At 42.0% G+C, this 14,911-nt stretch overlaps 1 protein-coding gene across 1 annotated transcript; it reads left to right on the top strand.

Moving 5' to 3' along the window:
* Window positions 1–468: 468 nt before the first annotated feature.
* LOC130035071 (keratin, type I cytoskeletal 12-like) lies at window positions 469–7,658 on the top strand. Its single transcript, XM_056126551.1, has 9 exons — window positions 469–502; window positions 815–1,296; window positions 2,961–3,043; window positions 3,962–4,118; window positions 5,088–5,249; window positions 5,536–5,661; window positions 5,775–5,995; window positions 7,036–7,112; window positions 7,561–7,658. Exons 1-9 carry the CDS (start codon window positions 469–471, stop codon window positions 7,656–7,658), a joined length of 1,440 nt encoding a protein of 479 aa, XP_055982526.1.
* Window positions 7,659–14,911: the final 7,253 nt, after the last annotated feature.

The raw sequence follows: 14,911 nt of genomic DNA, 5'->3' as shown, positions 1-14,911 counted from the left end.
ATTGGATATAACCAACCTTAATCCATAAACCTGTCTTGAACCATAGCCCTAGCCCTAACCCTAAACCTAACTACTATCTTAACTCTAACCGTATATCAAACCTACCATAGCCTAGCCTGAAAATCAGTAAGTGGTTGATAAACACCTCTATTTTCATAGGTAAAGGTAAAGGCCCTCCCGTTGATCGTCGATTTGCTCGAGCGGGCCCAGTAACATCTCCATTGGAGACTTTGTTGTTACTGTGTCTGGCATATCGAATACTCTCGGTAGCTTGCCGGGCTCTCCGAGAGGGGCGGAGGAATCGAACTCGGGTCGGCCATGTTGGCCGCTTGTAAGGCGAACGCCCTAACCACTGTGCTATCCCGGCGGCCTATTTTCTGCTGCTAAAACAAAGTCCCATTCGGAGACAACGTGGATCATGGTCAGATGCTTTATACTAAATTTTTCTAAGGACAACAAACAGGAAATATGGGTGAAGCACTTGCAGCAGCTAAAGGTTTGGGTAAGAAGTGTTCTTCATTTCATTCATTTAACAAGCTCTCATTGCATTCCTGGTGTGTGCCAGGCATTGGGCAGAGTGGAGAATGTAGGTAGTAAAATGACGTGGGGAAGTAAGATTCCTTTTGACAATTTGCTTCTACACCCAGTTTTCATTTTTGCAAATGAAAAATGGGCACAATTATTCAATTATTTCCAGACCAATGAGTTTTCAACATGCATACATCATTTACTTGCTGGAACTGTATTTGACTAGAGAGAGTGACCTTCTCAACCTCAACCCACAACTATAAAAGATGTGCCTCCCACCTCACAGTCACTGCCTTCCTCAGGCTACGGCCACCTCCCCCCAACACCATGTCCTTCTCAGTGTGCCCCTCTGGGCTGTCACAGCAACATTATTCCCAGAGTGGGACAGGCTATGTGGGAAGTGCCTTGAGCTTGGGGTGCAGTTCTGCTTCTATGTTGGGTTATGGTTCTGGATTTAGTGGTTTCATCACAGGCACTGCTTGTGCAGAAGTTCTGGGGAGTGGATTTAGGGGGATCCCGGGAGGAGGCTCTTTAGCAATTCTCCCCACCAGTGATGGGGGTCTCCTTCCTGGATCAGGAAAGGAAACCATGCAAAATCTGAATGAAAGATTAGCTTCCTACCTGGATAAGGTTCGAGTTCTAGAAGATGCTAACACTCAACTAGAGGATAAAATTCAAGAGTGGTATGAAACACGAGCATCTGGGAGTGGAATGCTACGAAGTGATTACAGTCGATACTGCTCATTGATTGAAGACCTCAGAAATAAGGTAAGAATGCGGGGCCTCTGAGCACCTCTGGGATGGCCCCTGTGGGCTCCAGCACTGCAGGATCTGAGCAGCACCACATACCCAGGCCCCAGCGAAGATCTGCTGGCCCATTTTGGCTGAATGTCACAAAGAGTAGCCACTTGGCTTCCTGTGCACTACTTGAAGTCATCCCTTCAAATAAAAAGTAATGGAATGTTGAAGATCCCTGGGCAATTGCTTTTTGTTTTTGTTATTATAATATGAGGAGGTCTCCCAAGAAATGCTCAGGGATGTTGGGGTAAAATCCCAAATAATAATGGTGGGTCAAAATATTGAATGTGATCAAAGTAGAGAGAGAGTAATGTGAAAATCATCTGCCCCACAGGTAGGGGGAGGGTGTGAGATGGGGGTTTTTGGTGGTGGAGAATGGGCACTGGTGAAGGTACAAGTGTTTCATTGTATGACTGAGACTTAAACCCGAAACCTTTGTAACTGCTCTCACAGTGATTCAATAAATAAAATTATAAAAAAATGAAAAGAAAAAGTAAGGTGGAGTTCATGTTCAATTCAATCAGCTAATCAGTGACTGAATAAATAGCAGTACTCCTACATTATCACAGTCACGGTCCTCCCGTTATTCATTGATTTGCTCGAGCGGGCCCAGTAACATCTCCATCGTGAGACTTGTTGTTACTGTGTTTGGCATATCGAATACATCACGGGTAGCTTGCCAGGCTTTGCCTTGCAGGCGAGATACTCTCGGTAGCTTGCCAGGCTCTCTGAGAGAGGCAGAGAAATCAAACTCGGGTTGGCCATATTGACCGTTTGCAAGGCAAACGCCTTACCTGCTGTACTATCGCTCCAGCCAACTCCTACATTAAAAAATAGAAAAAAAAAAAAAAGAAAAGAAATTCTCAGGGAGCCTGTAGGCCCCTTCCAGGGCCAGATGGGTCAATGCATTCACCTTGCAATGGAGCATTGCTTGGTCCAGCAGTGCCTGGGGCCACCAGAGCAGTGTTCTCAGTGCTCAGGGACAGTGGAACTGGGGTCCCTGAACACACGCACTTTAAACCTCTGATCTCTGAGATATCTCCCTGACTCCACTATTACAGTATTGTATCTATTGATTGGGCTGGAGCAATAGCGCAGCAGGTTGGACGTTTGCCTTGCATGCAGTCGACCTGGCCGACCCAGGTTTGATTCCTCTGCCCCTCTCAGAGAGCCCAGCAAGCTACCGAGAGTATCCTGCCTGCACAGCGCAGCCTGGCAAGCTACCCATAACGTATTTGATATGCCAAACACAGTAACAACAAGTCTCACAACGTTACTGGGCCCGCCTGAGCAAATCGATGAATCGGAGGACAGTGAAGTGCTACAGTGCTATACTGTTGATAACCTGACACTTAGATATTTTTCTATTCAACAGAATGGGAAAAGGAGTAGCAATTTCTCATATTACATTATTTTGTTTCATTTTATAATTTACTATCAAGCAACTTATACATATATTTCTTCATTTTTCATTAGTTTATAGATATATTTTATTTTTAAAAGTTATGTGGACTGAAATTATTAATAAGAAAATACCACATTAATATCGTCTAACATATGCCCCTTCAAAAACATAGTTGCATAATCCTAGTATTTTAAGACCTCATTTTCTGTGTCTTCCCTGATTCTACCAGGTCATCTCTGCCAATATTGGAAATGCGCAGATGATCTTGCAGATTGACAATGCCAGATGGGCTGCTGAAGATTTCAGAATGAAGTGAGTAGAACAAAAGGGAAACAAAGATAACTGGCATGTCTCACCTTTCTCATTTATTTTCCTGCCTTCACTGACAGCAAATTTTCTGTAGCAACCATACTCTGCACATTTCATGTTTTGGCAAAAAGATATTGAGGACTGTGGAAAGTAATTAGTATCAAACACAATTCACACTACTGGCCTTTGTACATTTCTTAAACCTAGGATTATAGAGCCAGATGTTATGATCTGCTATTGACTCATGACACAATATGATGATTCTACAAGTGTATTAAACCTCAGCCTCCCGTGCACTGAAATGGATTACTAACAGTTTTGTTCATGAATTCACGAAATGCTCTTTTCCTTGGTGATACACACAACCAACAAATTAACTCTGTCACTAAGTATTATACTGCTTCCTCCTTTGCCATCCTCCACCCTCTAAGACTTTAGGAAAGAAATATAAATTTTTTTTTGTTCCACAAAATTTTACCAGATATTGCAGTGAGGATGATCCTGAGCCAACAGAATCTTGATAAAGGAGACAGAAATAATTTCCTGGTATTTTTATTAAATCATGAGTCAAGCTAAGCAAAACAGTTTTCTTTTCATCTACGTTTTTTGAATCTTATCAGACTCCACCTTGAAACAGACTCTTCCAGGGCAGCCAGCTGAAGGGAATATTGTTCCCTGGGATGCTGACAGACAAGTATCACCCCTTAAGTCTTTTCACTTCTCTGCAACTGAGCAGTAGAAATTATGAGAGAGAGAAAAAAGAAAAGATAGGGAAAACTGACCGAAGACCAAAGTATCATCCATGGGGATGCTGCCATTTTAAAATAGCTAATAGATTCATGTACAAATAACCCAGAGGCTGGCAGGGATCTAATTCAAATGAATGGGATCTCCTACTTGGGTTTTTCACTTGGTTTTCAGATATGAGAATGAGCAGGCTCTACATGTGAGCATGAAGGCTGACACCAATGGCCTACGCCAGGTGCTGGATGAGATGACCCTGTCCAGGGCTGACCTGGAGACGCAGATCGAGGGCCTGATGGAGGAGCTGATCTACCTGAAGAAGAACCACGAGGAGGTCCGCCCGGAAGGGCAGCTCGCTTTTATCTCCCAAGCTCACAGGCCACCCTTTCACATGTACCTCCCAGGAGTTTGAAGAGAGAAGGCAGAGGATCTGCTCAAAGGATCGCTTGATGGGGGAGGTGGTTGTGTGTGTGCTGGAAGTGGGGTAGTGCTGGTGATAAAGATCATGTCTGAGAAACTAGAGGCAATTTCTGACTTTGTCCCTTTTCATCACTAGGTAGAGAATGAGAATGTTGAATATTCCAATTTAGCCAATTTAAACCTAGTGACCTAGTGTTTAGAAGCTATCAAAATCTGCCAAGGCTGCTCAGTGCTGCCTATGCTAGAGACGCAGGTTCTGCTATGCATAACAAACAAAACTCACTGCACAGAGTCCACTCATGACCTTGGTGATGACCTCATAGAGCTTTATGGGGGAACTAAGGACTACAGTGCACACAAAGTGGGAATAACTCAGGGACCCAGCGTACAGCTCCTGATTCATCTGCCCTGGGGGTCTCAAGTAGCTTCCACAGGGTCACTTGACCTCTGTCCACCCTCTTCACTTAACTATAAAAGACACATTGACCTACGCCTAGGGGCATTTGTGTGGCTTGATCGATGTCAGTATAACGTGTCTGCAGCTCTAGTCTGCAGTCATGGTTGAAACCTCCTTGTTTACCTTCTCCACCCGTCTTTCTTCTCTGTAGGGCCCTGGAACCCTCAAAGAGATGGTCGACTTAAGAGTTACATGAGGCAGGCACAGTACCTAGAGCAGGAGGCAGGAAGAGTTTAGGGCTCTGTAAAAATGTCTTAGGTACTTTCAGAATTGAAAGAAACCATGCATTTTTTTGGTCAAGCATGTTTTAACATGATGTGTCCCTATGTTTGTCTTTATAATCATGCAGCCATAAAATTTATCTTAAGATCTTTTCTTAAGAAAAGGCCACAATGTCTAATTCTCTCTGTTTCTTGCTGTTCCCAGGAGCTCCAAAGCTACGAGGCAAGCGACCCAGGCCAGATCAGCATAGAAATGGATGCTGCCCCTAGTGTGGACCTCACTAGTCTACTCAACACCATGAGGATGCAGTATGAAGTGATGGCAGAGCAGAACCGCAAGGACACTGAGGCCTGGTTCATTGAAAAGGTAGTGCGAGGGACCAGAGCCATAGTACAGCGGGGAGAGTGTTTGCCTTGCATGCGACCAACCTGGGTTCAATCCCCAGCATCCCATATGGTCCCCCAAGCACCACCAGGAGTAATTCCTGACTGCAGAGGCAGGAGCAATTCCCCCTCCCCCCCAAAAAAGAAAAAAGAATCTAAAAATAAAAGGTAGTGCAAATAAAATCAGGTTCTCAGAGACACTGGCACTGAGCACCATGAGAGCAGTGCCCCCTCACACCCTCCCCGCTCCCCTCTCTGTGCCCTGGCAGAGCACAGAGCTCAGCAAGGAGATGGGCGACAATGTGACGCAGCTTCAGTCGAGCAAGAGGCAGGTCGCAGAGCTGAGACGCACTTTGCAGAAGCGGGAGTTGGAGCTCCAGGCCCAGCTGGCCATGGTAGGAGAAAGACAACCTCCAAATTAACATGGGACTGCTGGCCCCCTCCCGGCCGCCTCCCTCCTTCCAGTCCCCTCCATTGCTCTTTGGTGCCATTTTCTTCCCATGTGCAGAAAAATTCCCTGGAAGACTCCCTGGCCGAAGTCGAGAGCGGGTCCTGCAGCCAGCTGACCCAGGTGCAGCAGCTCATCTCAAACGTGGAGGCCCGGCTGCTCCAGGTGCGCAAGGACACTGAGCGCCAGAATGCTGACCACCTGCAGCTGCTGAGCATCAAGGCGAGCCTGGAGCTGGAGATTGAGACCTACAGCCGCTTGTTGGACAGGGAGGCACAAGGGTGATTAGCTAACTCTGGGGTGTGGGAAAGCAACTTGATGGTTCACCAAACGTGGACTCCTGATGCAGTTTCCGCCACACACATGGCAGGGTTTAGCACACACGCAATATGTTTAAATGCATTCCACTAGGGAAGGTTGCTGTCACTCACTATTTTACTTCATCAAAATGCTGAGATAAGCAAGAAGGCACAATAGAGAGAGGCATACTGCAAATGAGTACCAATGGGGAAAATCTCCCATTTGAGAGTTCTGATATGACAAGAATAAAACATCAGAGAACAGCTATCTGAGCACTCCCAACCGACTGTAGGGAAGTTTCCCAAATTCTGGACTAGTAGGAGGAACTCAGGGTTGTAAATTGAGAAAACTCAGTTCTGAGACCAGATCTTCATCGACTCCTAGTTCATACCCCTTTGAAAGCCCCTTTGAGACAGGATGTGCACTGCAACAACTAATTGCTATAGGGGTACTCCATCAAGAACTTCAGAATGCCTTCTCTATTTTACCATAAGTGATCACCTTTCTCCTTTTCTTACAAAACTCTGACCAAAAAACAGGTGCAAACATGTGATAGATTTGAGGGGAGCCACCTTGCTAAGGCCAAAATGGGTCAAACCCCGAATGTAGTTCACACAAAGCTTATACAGGTTAGATGCAGGAGACACAGATTCTATGTGAACAATTTTTTCTCATCTAACATACACAATGGTTGATAACATATATAATGCTTGGTACAATCAGTGATTAGTACATTCTGTTTTAAGTTCCACATAAACATTTACTATTTCTGTGGCCCCATTTCTTTTCTCCTCAAACAACCAGATCTGTCTGGCTCTTCTGTTTTGGTCATAACTTTATGACTTATGACCTACTCATCTTTGCCCAGTTCCTAGAATGGGTCACGCAAAGATCCTGCCTCTAGTTTCCCGCTTCTGCTCCTAATTTTTCCACTACACTTTGAGGGCTCAGATAGCAAGCCCCTTATTTCTCCTCATCCTAGAAAGCACTGTGTGATGTCATTTCCTCTGTGTCCTTACAGTGATGATTTAGATGAAAGTTTATCTGTGACTGAATCTGAATCCAAATCTCAAGACCAATTGATTGATTCCTCTAAAGGTAAGCAGATTCTCTCAGATTGACTGAACAAGTCACATTCATTAATGACTAACCTTGTAAGAATGCATTGAATATCACAATCAGAATTATTATTTATATTTAAATATATATGCTAAGACAAAAACATGTGATCTTACATAAAAATGATTGATTTGTACTATATTAAAGTATTTTCCAAGCCAAGGGGACCAAAATTAAGTTCTATAGAGAGGTATAAGAAACATCATCATCTTTCTTAAATATTATTAAAAACTTTTAATTTGTGCACAAAAGTACAGAATATGATTTGTTTCTGTTGAATAACATAGTTTTTAGAATGGTTTTAGGAACAGTCATTTTTGATGAATTCTGTAAATTAAATTTAATTTAAAAGTTTAAATTAAACAGCAATCAATCTTGGATATTTGAAACATTAACTTTATTATCTTTATTCCACTTTTATCTGCAGACTCAACCAAACCCCAAGAAATCAAAACAATTGTGCAGGAGGTGATAAATGGTGAGGTGGTCTCCTCTCAAGTTCAGGAAACTGAAGAAATAATATAAAATTTCACAAGATCTGCCCTAGGATTGGTACCTTAAGAACAAAAAATGTACAAATAGAAATTATTCCTGGCCAAGTAAGCTATTCTATCAGTTCAGTCTCTATTTTTGTTTCATTTTCTGTGAATTTTCTATTCACATTAGTCCTCTTTGCCCTTCTGAAACAATAATCAGTTACAAGGGATTAAAACATGTTGGTCTTCATCAGCAAATCAAAATTGCTTGATATCTTTTTGAACCTGGAATGGGTCTTTCAATAAACTTTCTTCTGGTAATCTTGGACACAATTTTAATAACAGAACAATGATTAAGTAGTGGTGTTTTAATAAGTATAATCTTAATAAAAGATGAGTGGTAATAATATGAAATGTGTACCTTCTTTATTTCAACTCTAAGGACAAGGGTACAGAAAGTGATCTGTGAAATACTAATCATAAAGTGGATAAACAAAGATGTCAAGGTTGGTACTTAAGAAGACGCTTTCATAAAGTCTTTGCTTTTTACACAAATCTACAAGCAAATTGTGTTGCCCCTGTGGAAAATGATAGTGTGCTTCCCATTTTCTCACACCTTCTTTTATTCAGTCAGACCTGGAATAGAACTTCCTGGTAGGGCACATGCTTCACATGTATAAGGCCATGAATTCAATCCCCATACATTCCCCAACCCAAAAAAAGAAGAAAATTAAATGAAACTAGTATTGGACCCTAGAGTGCATCAGTTTAAGGTCTTAAGGGTAAGTAAGATCGGGCCCTTGTCTTGAAAGCTCTTGAAGGCAGACATGGACATCTACCAAGAAAGAGGATGAAGTGAGAAAAATCACAGAGCTTCAATGAACACAGGAAAGAAGTTTTCAGTTTGAAGAGAGAGAAAACAAAAGGGAATGCCCTGCCACAGAGGCGGGGTGGGATGGAGGGATGGGGGTGGGGTGGGAGGGATACTGGGATCATTGGTGGTGGAGAATGGGCACTGGTAGAGGGATGGGTACTCGATCACTGTACAACTGAAACCCAAGCACAAAAATTTGTAAGTCTACAACCGTACCTCATGGTGTTTCACTAATAAAAAAAAATTTTTTTTAAAAAAGATGTTTGCAGTTTGTCAGGGGCAACTTAATGCTTCACACAAAACCATCAGGCAAAGGAAAAAGAACGGGAAAAGAACAAACACATGGGTAAAGACACTGGGACATTAAACATTGCTTTGATGTTTATTCTCCAATTAGGCACTGTTAGACCCAGGGCAGGTTTCTAATGAGTGTTCCAGACTTGCAAGTCAGTAAGAAATGTCATGTTATAAGTGCAGGAAGGCTAAGCCTAAGTAGAAGGTGTTTCAGTCTGTGTTGCCGAACTCAAATTCCACAAGAAATACAAGAGTCCTGTTTCATGCTTATGAGCCCAAGCTTAGAATCCAGTCAGGCTTCAACTCCTGGCCCTGCCACTTATTAGCAAGAAGCTTAACCTCTGTGTGCCTCCGTTTTATGCTCTTTAAAATGGGGGGGGGGGGGGGGTTATGAAGATTAAATGAGGTGTTACACATAGAATGTGCTAGGAAGAATCCCTGGTATCTGATGAGTCCTGAATATATGAGTCCCGTGAGTATGTACGAAATGGAACCAAAATAGGGTAGTGAAACTGGGGAAACGATGAGCAAGGATTGTCAAAGGGAGCCAAGGGAGAGAGAGGTGTCAGGAAGCCTGAAGGAATCCCAGGGCCAAATGCAAAAGCCCATGGAGGGAGATTAGGCCATTTGAAGTTAAGCTTTGATAGACATCTTCAATATGCAAGTGTGCAATCTCTCAACCCACACTCACATTTTCTGTTCAGGTGGTCTGTTTATCTTTGTTAGGCATAGCAACTTAGCTCTCTGTCCAGCCTTCAATTCCCAGAACATGTTCTAAGAGAAACTCACCTTTCAACACGGAAGGAGCATCAAGGTTTTTTCCTGAACAAAGTTCTTGTCCCCATGGTAGTAAACAATGCCACTTCCCTGATACTCAGGAGAGGATGCCAATCATTTCAAATGACATCTAAATTGCGTGAGACTAAAAGGAGAAAGGGTTTCCACAAGAATGCTATGCAGCTGTTAGAAAAGATGAAGTCATAAAATTTGCATATACGTGGATTAACATGTAGAGTATCATGCTAAGTGAAATGAGTCAGAAAGAGAGGGACAGACAGGAAGATTGCACTCATTGGTGGCATTTAAAATAACAAAATGGGAGACTAACACCCAAACATAGGAGAGACAAGGAACAGGAGGATTGCTCCACAGCCTGGAAACCAGCCTCACATGCAGGGGGAAAAGGCAGTTCAGATAGAGAAAGGATCACCAAGTAAAGGATGCTTGGAAGACCCGCCATGGATGGGAGATGTGTACTGAGAATAGATTGTAGACCCAAAAGGATGGTCACTTAATACCTGCGCTGCAGACCACAACACCCTAAAGAAGAGAGAGAATAAACAGGGAATCTGCCTGCCACGGGGGTGGGGGGAGGGGAGTGCGGGGGGAGAGATACTGGGAACATTGGTGGTGGAGAATGGGCACTGGTGAAGGGATGGGTACTCGATCATTATATGGCTGAACTGTAAACATGAAAGTTTGTAAGTCTGTAACTATCTCATGGTGATTCATTAAAATAAAAAATAAAAAAAGAAAGGGTTTCCACAAGAAGAGACTAGGTGGTTAATTCTCAGCTATTAGTTTGGTTTTTCAGAATTTCCCCTTTTTTGCAGATAATGTATTCACTGCAATCCCAGAAATATCACCAGCCTGGAAACTTTCTCTCAGGTCCTTCTTTGTCACCTCTCAGTATTTCAGTGTTGATTCCATTTTCCTGTCCTCTCCTTCAAGGGCTGGAGTGATAGCACAGCGGTAGGGTGTTTGCCTTACAAGCAGCCAACATGGCCGACCCGAGTTCGATTCCTCCGCCCCTCTCGGAGAGCCTGGAAAGCTACCGAGAGTAGCTTTCCAAACACAGTAACAACAAAGTCTCCAATGGAGATGTTACTGGGTCTGCTCCAGCAAATCAATGATCAACGGGAGGGCCTTTACCTTTACCTTTTACCTCCTTCAAGGTGATCCATCAAATCCTGTGATTTTAAAGTGACCATCTAAAGGAGCAGCTGTTTCTAGTCGGGGGCTCTCAGGTGGTCCCAGTGATTCTCGCTTTCTGGCGCTCACGGTCTGTGCTGTCCCCTTCATGATGAGCAGAATGTGACAGTTTGTGACTTCCAAGATTCTGTCACAAACGTATTTTGGTTCTTCTGCTTGGTCTCTTGGGGCAAGTCAGATATCCTTAAGGTTATGCTGGGAGGGGGTGTGGAGTGGGGAGGAGTGCAGGGGGTACCAGAATCCCCTCTCAATGAACCCCTGTTGTGATTTCAAAAAATTTCCAAAAGAAGAATCAGTTGCTAGGATCTCATGGAATAGCCAGCAAAATCGAAAAATCACAATCCTTTTCTAATTTTCTATACTCCAAATTTTCTATGATCTTCAATTGGCCAAGAAAACATTAGTTTTCTAGTATTTAAATACAGATTTCCTTACTCTCAATGCCAATAAATGTAATAAGCACAGCAATATTATCAAGTTCAGCCTTCGATCACTAAACTACAGACCCTCAATTAACAGTGACAACTAAGGGCTCTTTCAGACTCAGCAACTGTGAGTGACACAGGTCTGTGGGTTTTTTTTTTAACTTATAAGAAAGTTTCAAGTACAGGTTCAAACAAAAAAAAATGACAAGCCTGTTGTTTATGACTATTTTAAAATCTAAAATGTTACTTTGGTTGCTTATTTTTATAAGCACTCACTGTATGTGTAGGCTAGAGAATTGGCTGGGAAATACCACATTTACTAAACTATAATAGTGATTCCCTTTTGAGAAGTAGCAAGAAGTTTGCAGGTTATTTTTAATTTGCAGCTGTTTGAGTGCTTCATAGGCAGTATATTTAACTCTAATAAGTAGGGGGAAATGCATTTTTAGCTCAATGAAACAGATTTGCAAGTAGGTCACAGCAAGAAGGAAGCCATAGGAACCAGCAGACTGCCAAAGCAATCACTTCTTTAGACTTTGTAAGAGTGCCGCCTACTGGAAGTTTAGGACAACTTTGAAAAACTTATTCCTACTTTTGGAGTTAAGTTTGATATTTGAAGGCAGTTTGCTTGCTTGCTTAATAAAGTAAATGACAGTCATGGCCCAGTGGCAAAAAAGTACTTGCAATGTGAGTGTGAGACTGAGAGTACCATCCTGGTGCCTCCCATGTAGATACAGCTCAGTCCTTGTGACTCCACTGACTAGGGCCCCTCAATGCAGGAGAGAGAGAGAGAGAGAGAGAGAGAGAGAGAGAGAGAGAGAGAGAGAGAGAGAGATCTCAGGCACACAGTCATTTAAGTAAAGTGGTAATAGCTTCCACACTAACAGTAAGAAAGTATGTTCTATAAGGCAAAAGGAAGAAAGTTTGTCATTATTTATTGAGCCAGACAAGCTGAAGGAACTTCTCAAGCTTTAGAAAATATAGTCAAATATAAAACCAAAACTGTACTCATATGATCAAGATTGTTTTGTTTTGATGGTTTTATTGGGTGGGGGTGTTATTAATTCATTGTTAGGGACAGAACTTAGCTGGCACACACTCTATCATTAAGACACATCCCTGGCCTACAAATATATTTTAATGCTATTTATAACTCACAGTAAATCTTTTATTTTATTTTTATATGAGCCACACCCAGCAATGCATGGGGGCTCAGGGAAACTTCCAGTAGATATCATCCTGGTGCAGGTAAGTGGTACTCAGCTGGGGAATTAGAGTCATGCCCTGATATTAAGGGGGCATGCAGTGCCCAGGTCAAAGAACCTCGTATGTGCTAGGCATGTGCCCCACCATTGAACTATCTCCCTGGCCCCAGAAAAAAATTCTTAAGTCAGGAGCTGGATTTAAGATTTAAAAATAATTCCTTAGTATTTGAATAATGAACTCAAGATCAAGCTTATGAAAGTTAGTGAGTTAATAACATGTAGCCTCTTTGCCACTAAGAGCTCTGTAGAAGCTATGGGTGTAGAATTCAGTGATACATTTATTCAAAAGATTTATTATGATCAGAGCTCATGGTTGAAAAATAACTTCCTGGTTAACAGATAAATTGTGGCACATCCATAAATGGAATACAACTTAACAATTTTAAAAAAAAGATGGAGTCAATGACAGAAAAACATCACAGATGAATTTCAAGACATCATGCTGAGCAAATGAAGCAAAACAGGAAGTAACACATACTGCATGATTCCATGTATATGAGTAACTAGGAAGAATGCATGGAATCTATAGAGTCAGGAAGCAGATCAGTGGTTGCCTGGCTGAAATGAGTAGTTAACTGGGAAAGGGCTCATGAGAAATTCCAGGACTAAGGGGGAAATGTTCTACTTCTCAACTATGGTGAAGGTCGCATAGATAGTCCCATTTTTCAGAACTCTTTAAACTTTACACTTGTAATGAGTATCCTTCATTTCATGTAAATAACACCTCAATAGAGTTCAATTTAAACTAGTCTGAGCTTAGTGGTCTGATTTCATGATAAGACTGTGCTGGAAGCAAGAGGAAGCCATGGAGGATGATCATTGATGTGCTGGGGTGGGCTGGTGCTTGCTCTCAAAGACTGGCTAATATCAACTCAGGAACTTGGCAAGCTTGCTGTTAAACCACTGGAAGCTTGAAATAGGCCATGATGGTGATCTTTAACTTGCTTCAACTTGAACTGTAAGTCCCCAGAGAGCTGCCTTTTACCCATACACCACTGAGCACAGTTAGAGACGCAAGATTAGGGTGTGGGTTCCAGCTCTGCCACTCTCAAGAAGTTCTGAGTTCCCCTCTGTCCTTCAATTCTAGGTTCTGTAAAGTCAGATTGATTATTGTCGGCACCTACTGCCTACAGTTTTGACAAGGCTTCAATAGCACAGCGGGTAGGGCGTTTGTCTTGCACGCAGCCAACATGGCCGACCCAAGTTCGATTCCTCCGCCCCTCTCAGAGAGCCCGGCAAGCTACCGAGAGTATCTCACCCGCACGGCAGAGCCTGGCAAGCTCCCCGTGACGTATTCGATATGCCAAACACAGTAACAACAAAGTCTCCAATGGAGACGTTACTGGGCCCGCTCGAGCAAATCGATGATCAACGGGAGGGCCTTGTTATAATTAGAGAAAAAAATATTAAAGCCATTCTACAATGAAAAATGGATTTGCCTAGTTTCTCTCAGATGCCTAGACTTACTTTCTCTTTTCCTTCTACTCATGAAAAATTTCAAACAATTCCAATTTTAAGAAAGAAATGTCATTTTCTTTTTCACCTGGAATAACTCATGACATGCTGGGGGTATTACTTACCCTCCCCTATCACTAGCTGTGGTACATAACCAAAAAAAAATCAACTTATGCAAAAAAGTATTGTAAGCAATAAAATATATTAAAATTGTAAGAGGTTGATGTTTATGCATATTTTACCATTAATAAAAATCTTGAAAATAAATAAAGGGTATAGAAAAGAGATTGAGGAAAATCTTAGCTTTCTTGGGAAATGTCACTGATATTAGGGGTCCTTCCCCAAGCCAGCACAGTATAAAATTCAATAAAATCCTGCAACACTTCAGAGACAATCAATACATTGCAAAATCAAGAGTTAATACTCAAACTTTATAAAACACAACACATGACTGAACACTTTGAGGAAAATATTCTGCACTGGTTTGCTCCAAATTCAAGTGACTGTGAATTTTAGTTTTCAAAAACAGTCATTGTTAATGCTTCATTATGCACATATTCTTTTAAAAAATCATTTTTTCTTCAAATTTGCAGAAATAGGTCTTAGAAGTGGACATCGTAAAAGAACTTTCCACAAAGAAATAGACTAGTAGAAACTAAATGGTATTTTCAACCTTGCACAGTGAGTCACTATTTTAATCAGAACAAGTTACTCAACTCAAGATGACTCACCTTTCACAAAAAGACAATAATACTATCATGTATAATCGCATTAACTCAGCTTTTTGGAATCCCCATAAAAAGTGTCATAGACATGAGCCCCATGAACTTGATGGGTCAGAATCTGTTCATTTTAATTACCAATATGGAACCCCCTTCCAAAGTTTCACATACATGAAGTTTCTGCTGAGAAGACTGTACCCAATTTGGAAAGTTGCATTTATTTTCAGATGCCATGCATGGTCTTCTTTTAAAATCATACAAGCTACAGTTATTAC

Source organism: Sorex fumeus, unplaced genomic scaffold (assembly GCF_029834395.1).
Source record: "Sorex fumeus unplaced genomic scaffold, SorFum_2.1 ptg000063l, whole genome shotgun sequence".
NCBI classification, from domain to species: Eukaryota; Metazoa; Chordata; class Mammalia; order Eulipotyphla; family Soricidae; genus Sorex; species Sorex fumeus.
The sequence above is the reverse complement of the archived record's forward strand: the minus strand, read 5'-3'. Positions and strand labels throughout refer to the sequence as shown.

Coding starts and splice junctions, on each gene's coding strand:
- LOC130035071 (XM_056126551.1), top strand. CDS start 469: ATGGGTGAAGCACTTGCAGCAGCTAAAGGTTTGG. Junction 1,297..2,960: donor TTGAAGACCTCAGAAATAAG/GTAAGAATGCGG, acceptor TGATTCTACCAG/GTCATCTCTGCCAATATTGG. Junction 4,119..5,087: donor TGAAGAAGAACCACGAGGAG/GTCCGCCCGGAA, acceptor TGCTGTTCCCAG/GAGCTCCAAAGCTACGAGGC.